We start from the raw sequence: 23,597 nt of genomic DNA, 5'->3' as shown, positions 1-23,597 counted from the left end.
GTTCCTTAAGGGAGAGTGGGCTGCTCATTTCCAGATTTGTGGACCTGCCGCTTGCCTGGGAAGTCACCCCCCGAATTGCCACCATGCAGAGTCCATACACTGCAACAATCCCCCTAAGGACCTGGGGTCACCTCACCCTTCCAACTGTGGCCCACAAATGGTCCAACCTTCGCCATCCCCTTCACGTGGTTCTTTCAGAGGAGGCTCAGGAGAAGGGAGAGACTTACCTCTAACTTCCGCTCTCCGTTCATCCATTGTCCAGGCAGATTGCTGAGCCGGAAGAGAACCAGAAAATGAAGTTCATTAGCTCCTGCTTTGCCCAAACTCCTCTCCATTACCAGAGGGAACTTATGATGGAAACACAACCCTGAAAAAACCTCAAAGCACCATATTCTGCCCCCGCAGATTTGGGACTCAATTACTAGGGAGGCAGCTGATGACTTTTTTACATGCATTGGTCCTAAATTAGGTTTGCTAATTTTTCCTGTTGATAGTTGCATTGTTCAATCTTTTTGGAAACAGCTTTGAGAGCGTGTGGTTTTTATCACCAACAAGTGTATAAGCATTAATAAACAAACATGCCTAACACTTTGTCCTTCACAATCTCTTCAAGAATCTTCCCACCCTCTGCATTTGGGGGGAAAGCACATGGATATTCCCTTCCTCCACCCAGAGCTGTATCTCCCCCCCCCCTTACCTGCTTCTGTTTCTGCCTTGGGGGTCCCTGGCAGCCTGGCCTGATATCCTCCCTTCCTCAGCTCCCAGGCAGGTGGGCTGGTTTGGGGAGGGCCCTGAACAGCTGCAGCCACTCAGGATGATGGTCTGTAGATGCCTTGGGGCCTAGTCCTGATGAAAATACCCTCCAGAGATGACCATCTCTTAAAGACACCTGCTTTTCAGTGGGGAGGGGGCTGATGCCAACCAGTCCCCCCCCTCCAGCCAGTGGACTCTCTCCCACTTGCTTCCTTCTGCTGCTGCTGCATGTCACCATTTCAGCCCCCCCCCCAGAACCTCCCCACTCAGAAGCCCTGGAGAAGCCACTGTCTGCCAGTGTGGACAATACAATTCTAAATGGACTAGTCAGTCTGGTTCAGTACAAAACAGCCTCCATGTGAATTGGGGCAGGGGGCACAGCTCAGCAGGTGAGCATCGGGTTTGCATAGAGATGGATATCGGGTTCAACCGCTGGCATCTCCGGGGGGGGGGGCAGATAACCATTGCTGAGCCAGAAGGACCAAGGTGGTGTCTCCTTGCAAAGGGAGCTTCGGATGTTCCTAAGCCAAGAAAGGAAACGGTACCTTCTTTGTGACGCCTCTGGAGCTTGAAGAAGACTCTCGTGTTCGATGGTCCCTCTGCTCTGCAGCTTCTTCTCTCCCTCTCTGTCGATGGCTGATTCTGTTCTGAGCTGAATAAAATGGAGATGGCAGGCAGGAGCTCCACCCACACACCCCAAAAGCATTTCTTGGCTAGCAGCCAGATCATGTTCTGAGAAGCCAAAACAGCTTCCCGGAATTGCATTTCTGTTTCTATTGGCTACAGGAGAGGACAAAACTGCCCTCTGGGAGGATAATTTCAGAGGAGCTGCTTTTGGTCTTCTGCAGTTCTTGGAGAAGCAGCCAAGAGCAGCAGGAGGAGGAGGAGACCCACACAGAGAAAGACCCACACAGAGAAAGACCCACACAGAGGGAGACCCACACAGAGGGAGACCCACACGGAGGGAGACCCGCACATCAGACGGACCACAGGTTGGTATTTGGGAGCAGGGAGCAGCAGCCACAAGGTCTGACTTTAAGCCTTCTGTATCTCAACCTGCCTCAGAGATGCTCAAGGTCTGCTTTGTTTGACCTGTTGCTAGAAGCTGGGTTAGAGCTCTCGGAAGCAAAACTTTGGCTTGCGTGTATAATCATGAATCTTTTCCCTTTGATTAAATTGGCAGTTAAAGGAGCCTGACAATCTGCAGGAACATCCTTCTAGGGGTTTTAAAGTTTATTTTTAAAAGTACAAGTCCTTTTCCCCCTCCGCCCCCCGCCAGAATTGCCTGAAATTTGCAGATATGGAGACTGACAAATCCCAAAATTAGAGCTGTCGGGGGGAGGGTGTTGGTACAAAAAGACAAAGAAAAAGTCAGTAGGGGGGAGGAATGGAAATGACTTCTTCTGCCCCACACCAGGGATTTTTCGGCACACAGCTTCTCCCTGCAAGAAATAAATCTCTCTATTAAATTGCATAGAGAAAGGAGAGGCAGAGGAAAGAGAAAGGGTCTGAAAAATGAATCCTTCGTTGGCATCTCTTCCCAAATCACTGGGAGTCGGGAAAGGGCGGGGCTGGGAAAATAATTCAGGGATCAGGACCTCGGCTCGCCGGTCAAAGTGGAATCTCCCCCTTCCCTCCTCTGCTCTCTCCAGCCCATCCGCACTCGAACTCAGAGCAAGGGAGTCTTTCGCCAGGAGGGAGAATCAGCTCAGCTGCCCTGCATGCAGAAGGTCCGAGGCTTGATCCCCGGCCTCTCCATGTGGGGCTGGGGGAGAGACTTGGGCCTGGGAAGTGCCTGCCAGTCAGTGCAGGCGACATTGCACGAGACGGAGCGAGGGCCCCACTCTGCGCAAGGCGACGTCTGGGGTTCCCAAATGCAGACAGAGAAGCGCACCTTCTTCTCCGCGTTGTCTGCGCTGCTTGAAGAGAGCCCTGCGCTTGACTGGCGTTGTTCTCCTTCTCTCTCTCTCTCTCTCTCTCTCTCTCTCTGTCGTGTGGATCAGGGACTCGGTTCAGAGAGGAATAAAACGGAGAGGGGCGAATCCAGCCCCCCCTCTCACCCTGCAGTGCCACCAAATATTTCTGGCTAGCAGCCCAGACCCGTTTTGGGGAAGTCAGGGAGGTTTCTCTGACGTGTTTCTCATTCACCAAAAGAGAATTGCCAAGCGGAGACGACTCTGCTCGCCCCATTGAGTCTTCTGTGGGGCTTGCAGAAGCACCCGAGAGACAGAGGAACCCCACACTTCCCTCGGACCCACAGCTTGCTGCTGGGGAGGTGTGAGCGGCAGCTGCAAGAGTTGAAGGTCCGAGTCTGCAGGTTTGGGAAGCAGATCAGTCTGTGTTCTTAACCTCGGGTTAAGAACTTTGCTTCAGGATGAGAACGGAAATCTCCTGCCTGCAGCACAGCAGCAGCGGGAGACCCCATTAGCAAAAGTTAAGAACGATTTCGGGTTAAGAACGAACCTCCGGAACGAAGTTTATAATCCGAGGTACCACTGTGCTCTGACACCAGGATTAATTTTGCAGTAGAATTTTTAGGGTTTCCTATCAAACAGGAGGCACACTGAGAGATGCACCTCAGATTCTTCTCTTATAAGAGAAAAATAAGAGACTTCCGGGTTAGCGCCACCGGCAATGGCAGATTTCCTCTGATCGGGAGGAATCCGCTCCGTGAAAATCAGGGTCTGACCGCCACGGCGAGGCGGAGACCAATCAAAAACCACAGGCGGGAGAAGCCTGTGGACGTGGGATTCGGCAGGCACCTTTTGCGCCTCCCCTACTCGCGGGGAAACCCGGTTTCGGGGATCCGGAGCAACGTGGGGTGAGCGGCGCGGTGCTTCGAATCGACTGCTCTTTTCACGGCGTGAAGCCGCATTGCTGTTGCTGGAGAGCGCTGACTTTTTTCCTGTGGACAATTGGACTTTAAACAACTACCCGTGAGTAGAACGGAAAATTGGACTATGAAATATCTTTAATTTGGCACCGAAGCGGGAAGGTTCTAAACAGGAATTCTGCCTTCCGCTTTTGTAAATAGATTGAAGCAAAGACATTGCAAGCTAAAGTCTGGAAAGACTTTTGTAAAGAACTAAATCTCCATCAGCTGAAACTACTAACCCCCCCCCTTGGAAGCAGGAGAAGAGGGGGGAAATTTTAGATTGTTCAAACCTGCAGGAGAGAGAGTAAAGAAAGATAAATTTCCATCGCCTTGAACCTGGGAACGGGTTGTTAGGAAGACAGACGTTTTGGGAAAGTCCATTGACTGTGAATAAAACGTTTGTTGAAAGATAGTTAAAAAAGAGAAACATATTGATTCCAAGGTTTCCTTTTGCATTTAAAAGGAACAAAATATTTGAAAAATGATAGTAATTTTGTTGCTGGATCTGCTCTTAAAAGGACAGATACAAACAGAAATTGTTTCCCCTAGAGGGAGTTTGGAAAACTGTTGTTGGAGTCGATCTGGGGAACTCTCCAGCTGTAGAGATTAAAGATCATGAGAACCAGACATTGACCTTGAACAAGAATGTGCCCAGAAGAAGCTTTAGTGATTGCTTTTTGCAAGACAAGCGCTTTATTGGAACAGCTACATGAGAAGATGGATTTGATGACTGTTGCAGTTAATAATTTTGGACAAACAGTGAATACCTATACAGAAACCACTCAGGAACCGACCCAGGAATCTGCTTTGACAGGGCAAGTTGTGCAGAAGACAAAGGAGGAGGCTGCTGTTGAACCTCAAGTAATACAGGTGGAGAGAGCCGAGGCTTTGCAGGAACATAAACTGTTGTTTTTGATGAGCGAACCGGGAGAAAGTCAGATTTGGAGAGATGGAGCATCGTTTGGATTGGAGATGGGAAATTAGATAGATCCCCCTATGCAGGGCTGTTCTGGCTTCTGGGATCTGGTTTTGCGTCAGGGGGAGTCTGGAGCTGTGGGGGCCTTCAACTATGGAGGGACTTTGAAACATGCCTTGAAATATCTTTTGGATTTAAAAGCTGACTATGGAGAATGGGCCGATCTGCCGAGAAGGGATAAAGACATTGCTAGGTTGGAGTCTCCCCGATATCTACTCCTCAGCGACAAAGGAAGGAAACTAAGAACAAGATCAGCAGAAGACAAAGTAAGGTGCAGGTATAAATATGAAGAAGATCTGCAGAAGGGACATGGAAAAGAGTTAAGAGCCTCGGATAGAAGATCACCAGGTTGATGGACTAAATGGAATGGATAGAAAGGACTGACAGAACCCGAGACCAGGAAGAAGAGATGGTGGATGGAGATTGGAAAAAAGTATTAAAAATTCATTTAGAGAAATATTGTAAAATTAATGAGTGTTAGAAAAAACGTTGGAATGAAACTATTTGGCTTTCGTAGAAATGTTATAAGGAGTTATGTACAAATAAGTTTTAAGCTTTAGGGCTTTTTATAGTAAGATAAGGTTAAAATTAAAATAAATTAAGACAATTTAATGACAGAACATAGTGAAAGATGGAAAGGATTTGCTGAGATAATTAATAACTAGAATACAAAAATGGGAGGTGTGAGGAGGTCGATGAAACAAGATAACGAAAGATAAAAATTTGGGAATATGCAATTTGTTTTTATTTTTTTTTGTCTGCCTTTGTTTTGGGCTTTGATGTATTGTGTGTTTTCTTTTCTTTTTCTTTTTATTGATTTGTATTGTTTAATTTCTTTTTTCTTTTTTCTTTTTCTCCTTTTCTCTGTAATCTTAAATTCTCAATAAATATCATTTTTTTTAAAAAAAGATTCTTCTCTTATAATATTATCGGACTGAGCAAGGCAACCATGCGGGTGGCAGGATTATAGTGACTGATGCAGGCCTTTGACCAGAGGCACAATGAAGGAGCGCAAGGAGGTCGCAAAGGGGGAGATGTGTCCGATACAGGGATGCTGAGAAGGAGCATGAAAAACGAGTCCTTGAGCCAAAACCTGACTTTTGGAGAATCTCATCCTCTTCTTCTTTCTCCATAAACAAAAGATGTTTCTATCCCACTTAGTGTAAACAGAGGCAGAGATCTGCATTCCTTCTCCATTACTGATCTGTTTGCTACTTTCCACATGGACAAAACATTAATTGTATCTTGCGATGGCTCCATGTCTCTCTCCTCCTCCTTGGAATTTTTGATCCAGGCCTCCCCGGCATTCTTGTGCTGCTCTTGTAAAAATCTTGGCCACCTTCTTTGCTTCAGCAGATTAGTATACTAGATTTTCTCTGAACTGCCCAGCCTGGGCTGTGGCTTGCGTCCAAACGGGTCACTTTAATCTCCTGAACTTTCTCAGTTACCTCGAGATGAGAAGCCCTCAACTTGTTTCAGTCTCTGCCTTGTTATATGGTCCAAGAGAAGCAGCATTTTGGAGGTGGGACACAGACAATAACTAGGAAATGTAGACTTGCCCCTGTCCCCTGGGCATGGGGTGGTAGGGAGATGAACAGTATTCCCAAGGACAGAATGAGGAAGAATATATTTCTCTGGACCAGGTCTTATGGAAATTGCAAGATGCAAGCTTTAAACTCACACAGAGCTCTTCTGTAATGTTAGCTGTTCAGACAAAAAACAAGGGAAAGTGAGCAATTCACAATAATACTTAGGCCTGTATGTATCTGTACTCTCTTCAGCTTACACCAGATGGAGAAAACTATGTTTACCACTAAATCCTTGGCATAGTTGCAACTCTGGAAGTTATGACGTAGAGGATGCTCAGAGAGCTCAGCCCCGTCCCCGTGCATGAATTCAGTGAGCTCATGGGGCAGAGGAATGGGATATTGTCTTCCAGCACCAGTCTTAAGGCCGCTCAGCAATGCCCTCTGGCAGACCCTCTCTGTTACGTAAGCAGAGTCACGCGATATTTTCCGCACCATTAAGACCACGGCAGGGGAGGGAGTTTCCTCAGACTGCCAAGGCTCTTTGAGCAATAACTCCTGCCCTTGTTTGCCTGAAACACGCAAGGCTTCTTCCCTTGAGAATGGTCTTTTCTGCCCTTCCCAGTTCAGCCAAGGAATTAGAAAGTGGTACGCATTTTCCCACTCTGCTCAGACATCCAAAATGATACCCAGAGCTTTGGACAGTGAACCAAAGCAGTGGCCATTCGGGCTGGGCCGGTGGAAGCCAGGGAGCCCAAGAGGAGGCGGAGGCAGAGCCAATTGCAGATGGACCAAACTCGCCCTTTCTCCTCCCTACTGATTTCTACAAAGGCAACTCTGTTCACAGTCACACCTTCCCTAGAGTAAGAAGTAGGGGAAGTTGGAGGCTGCCTGAAGGATGGCTGAGCTTGGCGGGGAAGTGCCCCACTTGCCCCACTTGACCAGCACCCGCTGGACAGCCCCAAGGGTCCAACTGGATTCTGCACTGAATGCGACACACTCATACTTTTTCGCTCTTTCATATTCAAGCACCATAAGACGCACCTAGCTTTTAGAGGAGGAAAGGGGAAAAGCCCCGTTTTTGGGGGGGATCAGCTCACAGTTGAGTAGGTTCTTTTGCAAAGGGGAAAAGCCAGCCAGCAACAGGACCCCCCTTCCTGACACTCCTGAACGCAGCATAGTTCCAAGGCATACTGAGAACATATCTCATACTAAGGCAGCAAACATGGCACCAACTTGCCCCCCACATTGAGGGGCCCAGTGTCACGTGATGTTGCTGAGAAAGAAGGGTGAGCATTGCCCTCCATGCCTCCCCCCCCCCCTCCGTGGGCCAGTGCTCACCTGGGAGGCGGGGGATGGCGGCCCCCTCAGTTTTGGGGGAGCTCAACCTCCTGCCTAGAAATATTGAGGGAACTGAAGCCCCTTCCGCCCCCTATAGTTGGGGCTCCTGGAAGCAAATCCGCCCAACTCCCTTCTCCATTCAGATGTCAGCTAGGAGTCTGAAGGGGCCATTAGTGGCTGCTGCCCAAGTCCATAACTCTCTTCCTCTGGGACCTCACCAAAGGTTGAGCTAAAGCATCTCTTGGAAGATTGCTGCATAGATATGACATTTTAGTCAGTGAGAATCTGGGGGCCACAGGTTTTATTCTGGGCATGAGCCAGTGGAATCACAAATCATCTTAGGATGATCCCTCTCTAAATTGCAAAAAGAGTTCTGTGAGGCAAGATTTTATTTTTTTTGGAGGGGGGCACATTTCTACCTAATAAACAAAGCTTCTTATTCGCTGATTCTACTTTTCATTTTGCTTCCACTCTAGAAAGCCTGAATATTGACTTGTGACTCTTTCTGCTTGTCTGAATATGGCTGAGAAAAGAAAAGGTAAGTCCTTTAACCTTTAAACTGCCTTGATCTCATTCTCCCAGATTCCTGGACTGTGTTGGATGGAATCAGTGTAACCATGGGAGAGAGATTAGCTTGATTCATGGTTTGTTTCCAGATGATATTCAAGGTGCTCACATTGGTGTTTAAAGCCCAAAATGACACAGGCCCTTATACCTGAAAGACCCCCCCCCTTTCCCTGCAGACCCTCTTGGGGGATTGGGGGAAGGGGTCCTCTTGGTTGTTCTACCACCCTCAACAGTTCAGGGACGGTGGAAGCCCAGGGCCTTCTCTGTGGTGGCACCGAAGGTGCATCTGGAGCCTTCATTGTGCAGCTTCTGGGGAATGCTGAAGGTGGACCTCTTTACTCTGGCTTTTGAAGCTTGAGGTGTCTATAGGGCACACCCTGTTTCTGTAATTGTAAGTTGCTTGGAACTGCTTTTAAGAGTGTGCTTTATTGTTGTAACCCACCCTGGAACCTTGGGTGAAGGGTAGGCAATTTTTTAAATAAAAAAATATTATTATTATTTATTATACAAAACTAACTAATTCACACTACCCAAACAAATCACAGCATTCGGATGCTGTTCTCCAAAGAAGGCAGACTGCTTCAGTATATGTGTGTGTGTCAGGGGTTTGTGGCTGTCCCATGGGATGGGGGCTTGCTCACCATCTCTTGCCTATTTCTTGCAGAACTGAGGATCGCCCTGGTCGGCAAAACTGGAGCTGGGAAAAGCGCAACAGGAAACACAATCCTGGGGGAGAAACTGTTTAAGTCGGCCATCTCTCCTTCCTCAGTGACAGCAGAGTGTCAGAAAGAGGACACTGTCATTGGTGGTAGGAGAATTGTAGTGGTTGATACGCCTGGCTTTTTCGAAACAAATGTTCCAGAAGATGTGACTTCCAAGGAAGTCAAGACCTGTGTGAAGTACATCTACCCAGGAGCCCATGCCATCATACAAGTCATGCAACTGACTCGTTTCAGCAAGGAGGAGAAAGCCGTTGCTCAGTTGATCCAGAAGATATTTAGCTGCAAAGCCAAGGACTACATGATCATCTTGTTCACCCGGAAGGATGAGCTGGAAGGTAGGCCTTTGAAAGAGTTCTTGGTGGAGGGAGACCAGGATCTGCAGAACCAGATCGCTCAGTGTGGCGGGAGATGCCTGGCTTTCAACAACCGGGCGGAAGGGCAGGAAAGAGAGGAGCAGGTGGCCGAACTGCTTGGGATGATCGACCTCCTGGTCCAAAAGAACAAGGCAGCCCCCTGCTACACGGAAGACATGCTAGAGGAGGACCAAGAAGAGATTGAGAAGATTCCTAATTTTAGATTACTGTGTAACATACTGTAACAGAGTATGCCATGGCATATGGGGTGCTTTAACCCTCTTCCCCCCGCCTCCATCTATTGTCCTCTGCAAATCTGTCTCTCTCAGAGCAGCTCTTAGTCTCAAAGAAAAAAAAACAGGTGAGCACCATTCCCCTGACATATTTCAAACACGTGGTTTGAAAGCAGTAGTCAGATGCTGGAATCCACCAATTTAACCTTGGACCCAAAGTGGGGACTGCCTCCTCCGGCCTTCTGGAGGAGGGAGGGACCTTTGTGTCAACACCCCAAGCAAACCGCCCCGCCCACTGAGAGAGGCAAGGGTAGGCATTGTACACTTCTTGAGGAAATATATTTCTTCATCTCAAATCGCTTTACATCATTTGGTGTTTGCCCTCAGAATAATCTTGTTAGAGACACCATTTACCCATGATTCCCATTTTACAAAACGGAGACTGAGGCGGGAGTGTTACTTGCCCCAGTCGCCTCCCCGATTGAGTTTGTTTTAATCCATAAGAAGACCAGCTTTTGTTGAGAGGAGTGGACTGCCTGACTCTGGGTTCCCATCTAAGTCTATTACTTCCCCATGCTCAGTTGTGCAAATTTATAAGAAAATGGCATTACAGTGGTACCTCGGGTTAAGTACTTAATTCGTTCCGGAGATCCGTTCTTAACCTGAAGCACCACTTTAGCTAATGGGGCCTCCTGCTGCCGCCGCACTGCCAGAGCACGATTTCTGTTCTCATCCTGAAGCAAAGTTCTTAACCCGAGGTAATATTTCTGGGTTAGCGGAGTCTGTAACCTGAAGCATATGTAACCTGAAGCGTATGTAACCCGAGGTACTACTGTATTGTCTTGTTTGCTGTGGGTTTGTAATTTTTCTTGTTGTCCATTGCTTTGACATATCCTAATAAATTTTTTTTGCAAATAAATACTTGCCAATAAATAATCTTTAACTCTGCAAATAAACAACCAGTGACACTGTGTGTGTGCAAACCAGATGTGGGAAATCCTTGGCTCTCCAGATGTTGCTGAATACCATCATCCCTGGCCACTGCCCATGACTGCCTGGGCTGATGGAAGTTGTGGTTCCACAACTTCTGGGGGCCCAATGTTCCCCACCCCTTATTTCTCGGCCTCCCTGTGAAATGTAGACCCCTTTTCCAAAGATGGGGAGCTTTCACCAGCAGCTGGTTTCTCCAGCCTATCGGTAAGGCAAGTGCTGGCGTTCTGTTCTGGCCACCTCACCTCAAAGAGGATCTTGTGGAGTTGGAGAAGGTTCAGAATAGGGCAAGCCAAATGTTCAAGGAGGATGGAGCCACTCCCCTATGAAGAACGGTTGCAGCATTTGGGACTTTTTCGTTTAGAGATAAGCCGAGCAAGAACACTCACTCTGCTTTGCCTGCGCTATGCAGAATTCTATAAGCATCTATTATGTTGCCTCTTGCTCGGCTTATCTCTTAAACACTTAAGCTCACGGACATCCAAGCAGCTGGATGTTGGAGGATTCAGATAAGAGAAAGCCGTTCTTAATGCAGCGCAGAATTAAACTATGGAACTCACTCCCACAGGAGGCAGGGATGGCGGTAAACTTGGAGGGCTTGAAAAGAGGGCTAGGCAAATTCATGGAGGAGAGGGCCATTGGTGGCACCTAGCTCTGCTCAGCCTCCACAGTCAAAGGCAGCGGTGCTTCTGAATGCCAGATTCTGGAAACCACAGGAGGGAAGAGGACTGCTCTGGTGCATGGATCCTTGCTTGCAGGGTTCCCACAGGCATCAGGCTGACCACTGTGAGAACAGAAGGGCCATTGGCCTGATCCAGCACACTGCCGGAGGTTCTCTCTCTCTCTCTCTCTCTCTCTCTCTCTCTCTCTCTCTCCGTCTCAGACCCTCTTTCATAATGTCCCAAGCGGAGTCAGTGAAAGCCAAGACACAGGCAGTTGGCCATCTGTGGTCATCCTCCTGGCTACGGATGGGAGAATCTCTTATGTCTCTCCCTCTCATTTTCCCAGTTATAAAGTGCAGCACTCCACATTTCAACATATACCTTAGGATATGAATTTCTGTACACGTTGCTTGGCTGGAAAACTGCACTGATAAATTCGGAGAAATGTGGATTTCAATGGATGGTTGTTTGGGGTTGAATATGGTTTCAGAAAGTGTGAATCGGATGGGGTCGTCTAGTCCCACCTCCTGCAATGTGGGAATCTCAGCTGAAGCATCCAGGACAGAGTCCCCCACTCCTAAGACCGTTCTACTGTCAAACAACTTATTGTCAGAAAGTTCTTCCTGAGGTTTAGTGGGAATGTACTTTCTTGTAACTTGAAGCCATTGGTTTGAGTCCTCTCCTCCAGAGTAGGAGGAAACACTGTCCATAGGACAGCCCTTGGGATATTGGAAGATATTTTGTTTTTAAACAGCAGGGGATATGAAATCTAGAAGTAACGCCCTGAAAAGCCAACTCCCTTCCACACTCACTCTCAGAGTAGAAGCACCTTCCTGTTTCTCAACATGGAAGTACTAATTTCAGTTACTGTGTGGAGCATCCTTTCTAACTGCATGAATTCACAGAAACATCCCACAGCAAGAAGCCTTTGCCTTTCGCTGCACTATGTCACCTGCAGTTGATTTCCCTTCTCACGTGGGGGCAACTTTCAGAAATCCAAATTCCAGGCAGAACAATGAGGGATTGTCCCACCATGAGATAGTGGCCTAAAATGAGTTGTACAGCTGGAACAGGCAATGGTGCGTCTAGTTGAGCATCCTGTTCTCACAGTGGTCAACCAGATGTCCCTTAGCGATGACACCCACAAGCAGGACCCGAGTGCAACAGCTGCCTCCCCCCCCCGGCCCCCAGGAATGGGTGCCCTGCACCCTGGTCCCTCACAGTGGAAGTGGAGGATATGGCTAGTAGCCACTGTCCTCAAGGAGTTCATCTCATCCTATCTTAAAGCCAACCTGGCTGCCGGTTATACCCACCTCTTATGACATTTCTGCACTGAGAGGGAACAGGCTTTCCAAATGGACACCTTCCACCTGAAGCTAGGGAAAGATGGTGCCGGTGGCTTGGGCCCCATCCACCTTTCCTTTGCTATGGTTTAGCCCCCATTATCCCCAGTCCCCACCAAAACTCATTGCACTTTGACGTCACCACATTTCAACATATACCTTAGTATATGCATTTTTGTACACCTTACTTACGGTTTCCCATTGGGGCATCTGCTTAGCCACTGTGAGAAGAAGATGCTAGACCTGATGGACCATTGGTCTCATCCAGCAGGCTCCTCTTAACGCTCTTCTGTTCAATCAAGTTGGGTATTTTATTGCGTCTTCATTACAGTATTAATTAATGCATATTCTGGATTCTGTAGTGATGGACCTGCTCCGAGACTTTTGGGAAGACTACTAAAATATTACAAATAACTATTTATTATTTATTTAGCTCCCAATTCCCCACCCCACCCCTTTGCCCAATTGAACTCTATGCAGCGCACCTGGTCCTCCCCTTCCTGATTTGATCCCCACAAAGACACTGTCAGGTAGGTCAGAGCCTAGGACTTGCCAATCAGAAGGTCGGCGGTTCAAATCCCCACGACGGGGTGAGCTCCCGTTGCTCGGTCCAAGCTCCTGCCCACCTAGCAGTTCAAAAGCACGTCAAAGTGCAAGTAGATAAATAGGTACCACTCCGGCAGGAAGGTAAACGGCATTTCCTTGCGCTGCTCTGGTTCGCCAGAAGTGGCTTAGTCCTGCTGGCCACATGACCCGGAAGCTGTACACCGGCTCCCTCAGCCAATAAAGTGAGATGAGCGCCGCAACCCCAGAGTCGGTCACGACTGGACCTAATGGTCAGGAGTCCCTTTACCTCTATAAATGAAATAAGACAATGAAATGAATGCTAAGCCTTGTGGATCAAAGCCTGTTTGCTGCTCTGCTTGTTCTCTGTGTGCGGAAGGGAGCTTCTTGGCACAGGAAGGTGAGAAACTGCAAGGGAGAGGGCATACCTGGGGGAATTTATTGTCCCAAATTCATGGTGGAAATTCACTCATACTTTTTTGTGAGAATTCAGAATAAATTGTTGAATTTGGATCCTTCTTGGCTTCTCTATTTTTATTCACCTCAATTCCAGGAAGTGAGTTGAAAGAAATGACCGCAAGGAAGCCATCTCTGGAGTTCAAAGTCAGCAGAGAGAGGACTCAGCTTGCACTGCTCACAAGGCGTTCCTTTTCGCTATTTTATACCAAGCCACATGAAAAAGGCAATGATTTGGAAAATTATGAAGAATAACTGGCAAATGGTGAAAAGTGGCAGATTTTTAATATACTAAAAGCACAGCGCTAACAATGCATTATATGGAAATGTTTGCAATACAACTACTAGGAGCATCGAATGGAAGCAATAGGAAACTGTTTGCATTAGCAAAGGGAAAGAGGCATGTCTTCAGGATTAGGCAGGAATCCTTCAACGCAGCTGATTTGCAGAGGTCATTGCCTCTCAATCCTAGAGCACAATGTTGCTTTGCTGATCAAAATGAGAAAAACCTTGTGAACCACCTCTGTCTCCTTGAGGGAAAGGCAGTAACAAGGGTAAACTTTTTTAAAAAAATGAACTAAATATTTTTTTGCCTCTCTGTACCTATTGACACATTCTTATTTCCTCACCTCCCCCACAGCAGCATATATTCTCATAATGTAATTGAGCACAGGTGGCTCTGGAGGTAAGTGATGCGGAAGCCGCTCTTTCCCGCTTCCTCAGACGCAGAACGTTGCACAAAATGCCCAGATGATCATCATCCAAACAAGGACAGAGATCAGTGTGTCCCCAAGATTATCACCTTCCCGGCTTATGGAAAACATTTGGGGATCACCTTAGCTCCCATTGTCCTCTTTCTGTCTTTAACAGCAGGGAGTGTGTTGGATCTCAACGTGGTATGTGTCCAACCACATTTGGTGTCCACCTTTTAATAGGCTAGGATTTTGTGCTGCTCCATATCCCTGAGGCAGCCATTTTGTGACTGGCAGGGGCACCAGCTCCTGGGGGCTGACACCTTTTGTCCCCCTCCCCCATATTTTGGGTGGTATGGATGCCCTGCCAATGTTCAAAAAGCAGGGAGGCGGAGTGTGGAGCCAAGGGTGGCCCAGCTCCGGCCTCTGGCTCCTCCTCTTCCTGCTGTGGAAGGGAAGGATGTTCAAAGCACCTCCTGTCGGTGGTGGCCCTGGGAGGAGGAGAGGCAGAGCCACTGACCACTGAAGCCACACAGCTGCTGCATTCAGCTCTGCCCCCAGCTCCTCCTGACGTCGTGCCATCGCACACATGACGTTGGCCCTCCAGTCGCTTTCACAAGCTGGCGTCTCTGGTGGCCAGCACCCACAGCACCTTCTCAGAATTCGAAGTGTTCCCACTGGTCCAAAACGTTGGGTGGCCCCTGGTCCACAGCATCGTCCTCATAGTTCCCACCAAAAACAAGAACCACAACATTAGTCGTTCATATAGTATTATCCTTCATGCTCCAAAAGGCGTCATCTACCCCCCACCCCCGTCTCTCTCTCTGCATTATTGCACCCCACGAGCACATTCCACACCGTGAGAAGTATGTGAGGAGGCTGCAGAGCTGAGCCAGTGAGGAGTGGAGCCCAGGGGGCAAAGGGCTGTGGCCAAGGGAGAGTCCTGAGGCATCTTTCTTCAGCTCCTGGGCTTGAGGTTCCCCATCCCAGATATAGGGCACTGTTAGCTCTCTAAAAACAACCTTTCTAGAGCAAAATAGAGGACACATTTGCCAACTTCCAGTTCAAACTCTCTACCCATGAAAAAGAGGATGTGTCCTGGAAAAGGAGGACATATGGCAACCCTGCAATGCCTATCTCATTCTGTATTAGGGAGAAGTAATAAATCCAGGAACCCTTTTCCTGTTGGTGACAAACAAATGCCCTTTTCACTCTCCTTCACTGGAAGTAGGAGCAGGATCGGGCAACTCAACTGTGGAGCGCTTGACTGCCTTCAGGTGGTGCAGGGGCTCTCAGATGCAGCTTCTGGGCTGCCTCCACCTTCTCCAAGGAATCGGCCTCATGCACTTCCATGTGTGATGTGTTTTTATCAGTCCTATTTTTCTAGAAAAAGAGGTGCCAGAAGTTCTCCCCATCAGTCCTATTTTTCTAGAAAAAGAGGTGCCAGAAGTTCTCCCCATAAACACCTCCCTCATTCTCTTAGAATAGCAAAGGTGCTCACCTGAGAAGTGCCGGAACTGAGTCCCAGTGAGTTCTCACTGAAAAAATGTCCCAGTTTCTATTATTTTGTTTATGGAAATGTATAGGTCACTAAGACCAGAAGTGGTGTGAAAAGTTTAGTAGCAAACCAAACAAAAATTACAATAAACTAAAAAGGATAGAACTTAAACATTATGTACAGCAATGTCTGGTTCCTCTTTTTAAAATATACCAGAACCCACAAATAATATGGAAGTTGAGCCTGGCCTGTATCTGAACGGAGTGTTGCTTGAAACAACAACAGGAAGAGCAGCTAATCAGCCTTCTTCAGCTGCTGCCCTGCAAGCTCTGATAAGCGCCTCCCACAGCTAATCACCTGCCTCAACAGAAACCCTGCCTGTCCCTTGCACAGGGAGAGCAGCTAATCAGCCTTCTTCAGCTGCTGCCCTGCAAGCAGCAGTCTTGATTTCCTTCGTCATCTCTGGGAAGTTGGTGGCTGCGGGACTCTTAATCAGATCATTGCACCTTGCATCCATTTCGGTCAACTTCTCCAAAGTATCTTCCATGCAAAGGAGCAGTGGTCAGCTAATCTCATGCACCAGCTGAGCTGCTTTTGAGTCCAGCTTGGTGAGAGGGTAGAGCCATACCTTCACGGGCACAGCTTTCTCCCTATTCTCCCCCAGCAGCAGGGGGAGCCTGGCATGGATTCTCATGGCATCTTGAAAGGTTGTTGGATTGTGATCTAGAAAGAAATCACCATGGGAAATGCAGCTGAGCTTTTTTCTCGGTGCCATTCAAATTCAGAGACCCTCCTGCTTCTACGGAAACATTTGACACCTTCTTAATCATTCCCTTGAGATGCCTCTGTATGTCCTGCACACTCTCAGATTCAGAAACCTCACAATCAAAGACAAAGGAAGCCTGGGCCCCGTAAAGCACAGCAGTGACCGCGTGAGTGACAGTCCCTTGCTCAAATACTTCTGGATAGGAGATATTTTTTCTCCCAAGGTGTTTCATGGTCAAGCGCTTAAACTCAGTTGTGGTTGAGTACCTGTTTAGGGAAGATTTTAATGTCTGACATTTTAATGTATTTTTAATCCTTTGTTGGAAGCTGCCCAGAGTGGCTGGGGAAAAAATAAATTTTATTTTATTTTATTTGTAGTAGTATTACTGGAGAGTAAGCTGGGCATGATTCATGGATTTCTTGGTATCATTCAAGAAGGTGCCAGATCAACCCACTTCAACAACGCCCCCCCCGCCCCCCCGGAATCTGGCTTTAAGTGATGTTTCCAAGTTGAGGTATTTGCTTTTGTCTTCAAAAGACTCAGAGGCGATGGTATGAAATTCAGTTCTGCATTGTGGCTTTGTGTCTACATCACTTTGCAGAGTCTCCTGGTCCCACAAGGTGATACCTTGAGAAACAGATTAACAGAATATATTTTTTCAGTTTTCTTATTTTGAACTATTTCAAAGAGGTGAATATTTTTTAAAAAACAAGTGAGATGTACATTTTGTCACTTGGAAAGGAAATAGCAAAAGTGGATTTGCATATCTTTAAACATCCAACTTTATAATATCATTATACTTCTTTCAGCAATTTCCTGTTTCTGAATCCTCTTGCCCTTGTGCCTGCCAGCTTAGACTTGTGGATTCCTGACCATTTGGGCTGAAGAGGAATCAACCTCATGCACTTCCATGTGTGATGTGTTTTTATCAGTCCTATTTTTCTAGAAAAAGAGGTGCCAGAAGTTCTCCCCATAAACACCTCCCTCATTCTCTTAGAATAGCAACGGTGCTCACTTGGAGGTGCCGGAACTGAGTCCCAGTGAGTTCTCACTAAAAAAATGTCCCAGTTTCTATTATTTTGTTTATGGAAATGTATAGCCTGGGCTGTTGCTTGCGTCCAAACGGGTCACTTTAATCTCCTGAACTTTCTCAGTTCCCTCGAGATAAGAAGCCCTCAACTTGTTTCAGCCTCTGCCTTGTTATATGGTCCAAGAGAAGCAGCATTTTGGAGGTGGGACACAGACAATAACTAGGAAATGTAGACTTGCCCCTGTCCCCTGGGCATGGGGTGGTAGGGAGATGAATAGTATTCCCAAGGACAGAATGAGGAAGAATATATTTCTCTGGACCAGGTCTTATGGAAATTGCAAGATGCAAGCTTTAAACTCACACAGAGCTCTTCTGTATGTTAGCTGTTCAGACAAAAAACAAGGGAAAGTGAGCAATTCACAATAATACTTAGGCCTGTATGTATCTGTACTCTCTTCAGCTTACACCAGATGGAGAAAACTATGTTTACCACTAAATCCTTGGCATAGTTGCAACTCTGGAAGTTATGACGTAGAGGATGTTCAGAGAGCTCAGCCCCGTCCCCGTGCATGAATTCAGTGAGCTCATGGGGCAGAGGAATGGGATATTGTCTTCCAGCACCAGTCTTAAGGCCGCTCAGCAATGCCCTCTGGCAGACCCTCTCTGTTACGTAAGCAGAGTCACGCGATATTTTCCGCACCATTAAGACCACGGCAGGGGAGGGAGTTTCCTCAGACTGCCAAGGCTCTTTGAGCAATAACTCCTGCCCTTGTTTGCCTGAAACACGCAAGGCTTCTTCCCTTGAGAATGGTCTTTTCTGCCCTTCCCAGTTCAGCCAAGGAATTAGAAAGTGGTACGCGTTTTCCCACTCTGCTCAGACATCCAAAATGATACCCAGAGCTTTGGACAGCGAACCAAAGCAGTGGCCATTCGGGCTGGGCCGGTGGAAGCCAGGGAGCCCAAGAGGAGGCGGAGACAGAGCCAATTGCAGATGGACCAAACTCACCCCTTCTCCTCCCTACTGATTTCTACAAAGGCAACTCTGTTCACAGCCACACCTTCCCTAGAGTAAGAAGTAGGGGAAGTTGGAGGCTGCCTGAAGGATGGCTGAGCTTGGTGGGGCAGTGCCCCACTTGCCCCACTTGACCAGCACCCACTGGACAGCCCCAAGAGTCCAACTGGATTCTGCACTGAACGCAACACACTCATACTTTTTCACTCTTTCATATTCAAGCACCATAAGACGCACCTAGTTTTTAGAGGAGGAAAGGGGGAAAGCCCCGTTTTTGGGGGGGATCAGCTCACAGTTGTGCAGCTTCTTTTGCAAAGGGGAAAAGCCAGCCAGCAACAGGACCGCCCTTCCTGACACTCCTGAACGCAGCGTAGTTCCAAGGCATACTGAGAACATATCTCATACTAAGGCAGCAAACAGGGCACCGACTTGCCCCCCACATTGAGGGGGCCCAGTGTCATGTGGTGAGAGAGAAGGGTGAACATTGCATTGCCCTCCATGCCTCCCCCCCCCCCCGGCGGGCCAGTGCTCACCCAGGGGCCGGGGGCGGAGACAGGGGATGGCGGCCCCCTCAGTTTTGGGGGAGCTCAACCTCCTGCCTAGAAATATTGAGGGAACTGAAGCCCCTTCCGCCCCCTATAGTTGGGGCTCCTGGAAGCAAATCCGCCCAACTCCCTTCTCCATTCAGATGTCAGCTAGGAGTCTGAAGGGGCCATTAGTGGCTGCTGCCCAAGTCCATAACTCTCTTCCTCTGGGACCTCACCAAAGGTTGAGCTAAAGCATCTCTTGGAAGATTGCTGCATAGATATGACATTTTAGTCAGTGAGAATCTGGGGGCCACAGGTTTTATTCTGGGCATGAGCCAGTGGAATCACAAATCATCTTAGGATGATCCCTCTCTAAATTGCAAAAAGAGTTCTGTGAGGCAAGATTTTATTTTTTTTGGAGGGGGGCACATTTCTACCTAATATACAAAGCTTCTTATTACCTGATTCTACTTTTCATTTTGCTTCCACTCTAGAAAGCCTGAATATTGACTTGTGACTCTTTCTGCTTGTCTGAATATGGCTGAGAAAAGCAAAGGTAAGTCCTTTAACCTTTAAACTGCCTTGATCTCATTCTCCCAGATTCCTGGACTGTGTTGGATGGAATCAGTGTAACCATGGGAGAGAGATTAGCTTGATTCATGGTTTGTTTCCAGATGATATTCAAGGTGCTCACATTGGTGTTTAAAGCCCAAAATGACACAGGCCCTTATACCTGAAAGACACCCCTCTTTCCCTGCAGATCCTCTTTGGTGCTAAGATTGGGGGAAGGGGTCCTCTTGGTTGTTCTACCACCCTCAACAGTTCAGGGACGGTGGAAGCCCAGGGCCTTCTCTGTGGTGGCACCGAAGGTGCATCTGGAGCCTTCATTGTGCAGCTTCTGGGGAATGCTGAAGGTGGACCTCTTTACTCTGGCTTTTGAAGCTTGAGGTGTCTATAGGGCACACCCTGTTTCTGTAATTGTAAGTTGCTTGGAACTGCTTTTAAGATTGTGCTTTATTGTTGTAACCCACCCTGGAACCTTGGGTGAAGGGTAGGCAATTTTTTAAATAAAAAAAAATTATTATTATTTATTATACAAAACTAACTAATTCACACTACCCAAACAAATCACAGCATTCGGATGCTGTTCTCCAAAGAAGGCAGACTGCTTCAGTATATGTGTGTGTGTCAGGGGTTTGTGGCTGTCCCATGGGATGGGGGCTTGCTCACCATCTCTTGCCTATTTCTTGCAGAACTGAGGATCGCCCTGGTCGGCAAAACTGGAGCTGGGAAAAGCGCAACAGGAAACACAATCCTGGGGGAGAAACTGTTTAAGTCGGCCATCTCTCCTTCCTCAGTGACAGCAGAGTGTCAGAAAGAGGACACTGTCATTGGTGGTAGGAGAATTGTAGTGGTTGATACGCCTGGCTTTTTCGAAACAAATGTTCCAGAAGATGTGACTTCCAAGGAAGTCAAGACCTGTGTGAAGTACATCTACCCAGGAGCCCATGCCATCATACAAGTCATGCAACTGACTCGTTTCAGCAAGGAGGAGAAAGCCGTTGCTCAGTTGATCCAGAAGATATTTAGCTGCAAAGCCAAGGACTACATGATCATCTTGTTCACCCGGAAGGATGAGCTGGAAGGTAGGCCTTTGAAAGAGTTCTTGGTGGAGGGAGACCAGGATCTGCAGAACCAGATCGCTCAGTGTGGCGGGAGATGCCTGGCTTTCAACAACCGGGCGGAAGGGCAGGAAAGAGAGGAGCAGGTGGCCGAACTGCTTGGGATGATCGACCTCCTGGTCCAAAAGAACAAGGCAGCCCCCTGCTACACGGAAGACATGCTAGAGGAGGACCAAGAAGAGATTGAGAAGATTCCTAATTTTAGATTACTGTGTAACATACTGTAACAGAGTATGCCATGGCATATGGGGTGCTTTAACCCTCTTCCCCCCGCCTCCATCTATTGTCCTCTGCAAATCTGTCTCTCTCAGAGCAGCTCTTAGTCTCAAAGAAAAAAAAACAGGTGAGCACCATTCCCCTGACATATTTCAAACACGTGGTTTGAAAGCAGTAGTCAGATGCTGGAATCCACCAATTTAACCTTGGACCCAAAGTGGGGACTGCCTCCTCCGGCCTTCTGGAGGAGGGAGGGACCTTTGTGTCAACACCCCAAGCAAACCGCCCCGCCCACTGAGAGAGGCAAGGGTAGGCATTGTACACTTCTTGAGGAAATATATTTCTTCATCTCAAATCGCTTTACATCATTTGGTGTTTGCCCTCAGAATAATCTTGTTAGAGACACCATTTACCCATGATTCCCATTTTACAAAACGGAGACTGAGGCGGGAGTGTTACTTGCCCCAGTCGCCTCCCCGATTGAGTTTGTTTTAATCCATAAGAAGACCAGCTTTTGTTGAGAGGAGTGGACTGCCTGACTCTGGGTTCCGATCTAAGTCTATTACTTCCCCATGCTCAGTTGTGCAAATTTATAAGAAAATGGCATTACAGTGGTACCTCAAGTTAAGTACTTAATTCGTTCCGGAGATCCGTTCTTAACCTGAAGCACCACTTTAGCTAATGGGGCCTCCTGCTGCCGCTGCACTGCCAGGGCACAATTTCTGTTCTCATCCTGAAGCAAAGTTCTTAACCCAAGGTAATATTTCTGGGTTAGCGGAGTCTGTAACCTGAAGCGTATGTAACCTGAAGCGTATGTAACCTGAGGTACTACTGTATTGTCTTGTTTGCTGTGGGTTTGTAATTTTTCTTGTTGTCCATTGCTTTGACATGTCCTAATAAATTTTTTTTGCAAATAAATACTTGCCAATAAATAATCTTTAACTCTGCAAATAAACAACCAGTGACACTGTGTGTGTGCAAACCAGATGTGGGAAATCTTTGGCTCTCCAGATGTTGCTGAATACCATCATCACTGGCCACTGCCCATGACTGCCTGGGCTGATGGAAGTTGTGGTTCCACAACTTCTGGGGGCCCAATGTTCCCCACCCCTTATTTCTCGGCCTCCCTGTGAAATGTAGACCCCTTTTCCAAAGATGGGGAGCTTTCACCAGCAGCTGGTTTCTCCAGCCTATCGGTAAGGCAAGTGCTGGCGTTCTGTTCTGGCCACCTCACCTCAAAGAGGATCTTGTGGAGTTGGAGAAGGTTCAGAATAGGGCAAGCCAAATGTTCAAGGAGGATGGAGCCACTCCCCTATGAAGAACGGTTGCAGCATTTGGGACTTTTTCGTTTAGAGATAAGCCGAGCAAGAACACTCACTCTGCTTTGCCTGCGCTATGCAGAATTCTATAAGCATCTATTATGTTGCCTCTTGCTCGGCTTATCTCTTAAACACTTAAGCTCACGGACATCCAAGCAGCTGGATGTTGGAGGATTCAGATAAGAGAAAGCCGTTCTTAATGCAGCGCAGAAATAAACTATGGAACTCACTCCCACAGGAGGCAGGGATGGCGGTAAACTTGGAGGGCTTGAAAAGAGGACTAGGCAAATTCATGGAGGAGAGGGCCATTGGTGGCACCTAGCTCTGCTCAGCCTCCACAGTCAAAGGCAGTGGTGCTTCTGAATGCCAGATTCTGGAAACCACAGGAGGGAAGAGGACTGCTCTGGTGCATGGATCCTTGCTTGCAGGGTTCCCACAGGCATCAGGCTGACCACTGTGAGAACAGAAGGGCCATTGGCCTGATCCAGCACACTGCCAGAGGCGCTCTCTTTCTCGTTCTCTTTCTTGTTCTCTCTCTTTCTCTCTCTCTCCTTCTCAGACCCTCTTTCATAATCTCTTAAGTCTCTCCCTCTCATTTTCCCAGTTATAAAGTGCAGCACTCCACATTTCAACATATACCTTAGGATATGAATTTCTGTACACGTTGCTTGGCTGGAAAACTGCACTGATAAATTCGGAGAAATGTGGATTTCAATGGATGGTTGTTTGGGGTTGAATATGGTTTCAGAAAGTGTGAATCGGATGGGGTCGTCTAGTCCCACCTCCTGCAATGTGGGAATCTCAGCTGAAGCATCCAGGACAGAGTCCCCCCCTCCTAAGGAAGACCGTTCCACTGTCAAACAACTCTTATTGTCAGAAAGTTCTTCCTGAGGTTTAGTGGGAATGTACTTTCTTGTAACTTGAAGCCATTGGTTTGAGTCCTCTCCTCCAGAGGAGGAGGAAACACTGTCCATAGGACAGCTCTTGGGATATTGGAAGATATTTTGTTTTTAAACAGCAGGGGATATGAAATCTAGAAGTAACGCACTGAAAAGCCAACTCCCTTCCACACTCACTCTCAGAGTAGAAGCACCTTCCTGTTTCTCAACATGGAAGTAATAATTTCAGTTACTGTGTGGAGTATCCTTTCTAACTGCATGAATTCACAGAAACATCCCACAGCAAGAAGCCTTTGCCTTTCGCTGCGCTATGTCACCTGCAGTTGATTTCCCTTCTTACGTGGGGGCAACTTTCAGAAATCCAAATTCCAGGCAGAACAATGAGGGATTGTCCCACCATGAGATAGGAGCCTAAAATGAGTTGTACAGCTGGAACAGGCGATGGTGCGTCTAGTTGAGCATCCTGTTCTCACAGTGGTCAACCAGATGTCCCTTAGCGATGACACCCACAAGCAGGACCCGAGTGCAACAGCTGCCTTTCCCCCCCCCCGGCCCCCAGGAATGGGTGCCCTGCACCCTGGTCCCTCACAGTGGA

General features: G+C 47.7%; 5 protein-coding genes across 12 annotated transcripts in view; 2 read left to right on the top strand and 3 right to left on the bottom strand.

Moving 5' to 3' along the window:
* LOC310660977 (uncharacterized protein) overlaps positions 1-23,597 on the bottom strand; it is a 776,342-nt gene that overhangs the window by 349,922 nt on the left and 402,823 nt on the right. The window lies entirely within an intron of this gene.
* The window catches only part of LOC310661044 (GTPase IMAP family member 4-like), a 195,147-nt gene that overhangs the window by 116,985 nt on the left and 54,565 nt on the right, over positions 1-23,597 (bottom strand). The window lies entirely within an intron of this gene.
* LOC310661087 (uncharacterized protein) overlaps positions 1-23,597 on the bottom strand; it is a 64,647-nt gene that overhangs the window by 13,877 nt on the left and 27,173 nt on the right. The window lies entirely within an intron of this gene.
* On the top strand, positions 1,526-21,764 carry LOC310661046 (GTPase IMAP family member 4-like). 3 transcript variants are annotated; one of them, XM_083406794.1, is made up of 3 exons: positions 1,526-1,745; positions 19,381-19,442; positions 20,140-21,764. In XM_083406794.1, exons 2-3 carry the CDS (start codon positions 19,424-19,426, stop codon positions 20,793-20,795), a joined length of 675 nt encoding a protein of 224 aa, XP_083262920.1. In that variant the 5' UTR covers positions 1,526-1,745; positions 19,381-19,423; the 3' UTR covers positions 20,796-21,764. The 3 variants fall into 3 exon arrangements, with proteins under 3 accessions (XP_083262920.1, XP_083262921.1, XP_083262919.1); XM_083406795.1 differs by lacking the exon at positions 1,526-1,745 and adding an exon at positions 1,762-1,780; XM_083406793.1 differs by lacking the exon at positions 1,526-1,745 and having other exon boundaries at positions 18,934-19,442.
* Positions 2,496-10,321, top strand: LOC310661047 (GTPase IMAP family member 4-like). Of its 3 annotated transcripts, none has more exons than XM_083406798.1 (3): positions 2,496-2,512; positions 7,948-8,009; positions 8,703-10,321. In XM_083406798.1, exons 2-3 carry the CDS (start codon positions 7,991-7,993, stop codon positions 9,356-9,358), a joined length of 675 nt encoding a protein of 224 aa, XP_083262924.1. In that variant the 5' UTR covers positions 2,496-2,512; positions 7,948-7,990; the 3' UTR covers positions 9,359-10,321. The 3 variants fall into 3 exon arrangements, with proteins under 3 accessions (XP_083262924.1, XP_083262923.1, XP_083262922.1); XM_083406797.1 differs by lacking the exon at positions 2,496-2,512 and adding an exon at positions 3,052-3,070; XM_083406796.1 differs by lacking the exon at positions 2,496-2,512 and having other exon boundaries at positions 7,382-8,009; positions 8,703-10,320.

This window comes from Podarcis tiliguerta (genome assembly GCF_965153285.1).
Source record: "Podarcis tiliguerta genome assembly, chromosome: 12".
Classification (NCBI taxonomy): Eukaryota; Metazoa; Chordata; class Lepidosauria; order Squamata; family Lacertidae; genus Podarcis; species Podarcis tiliguerta.
Note: the sequence above shows the minus strand (reverse complement) of the source record. Positions and strands in the feature narration are given on the sequence as shown.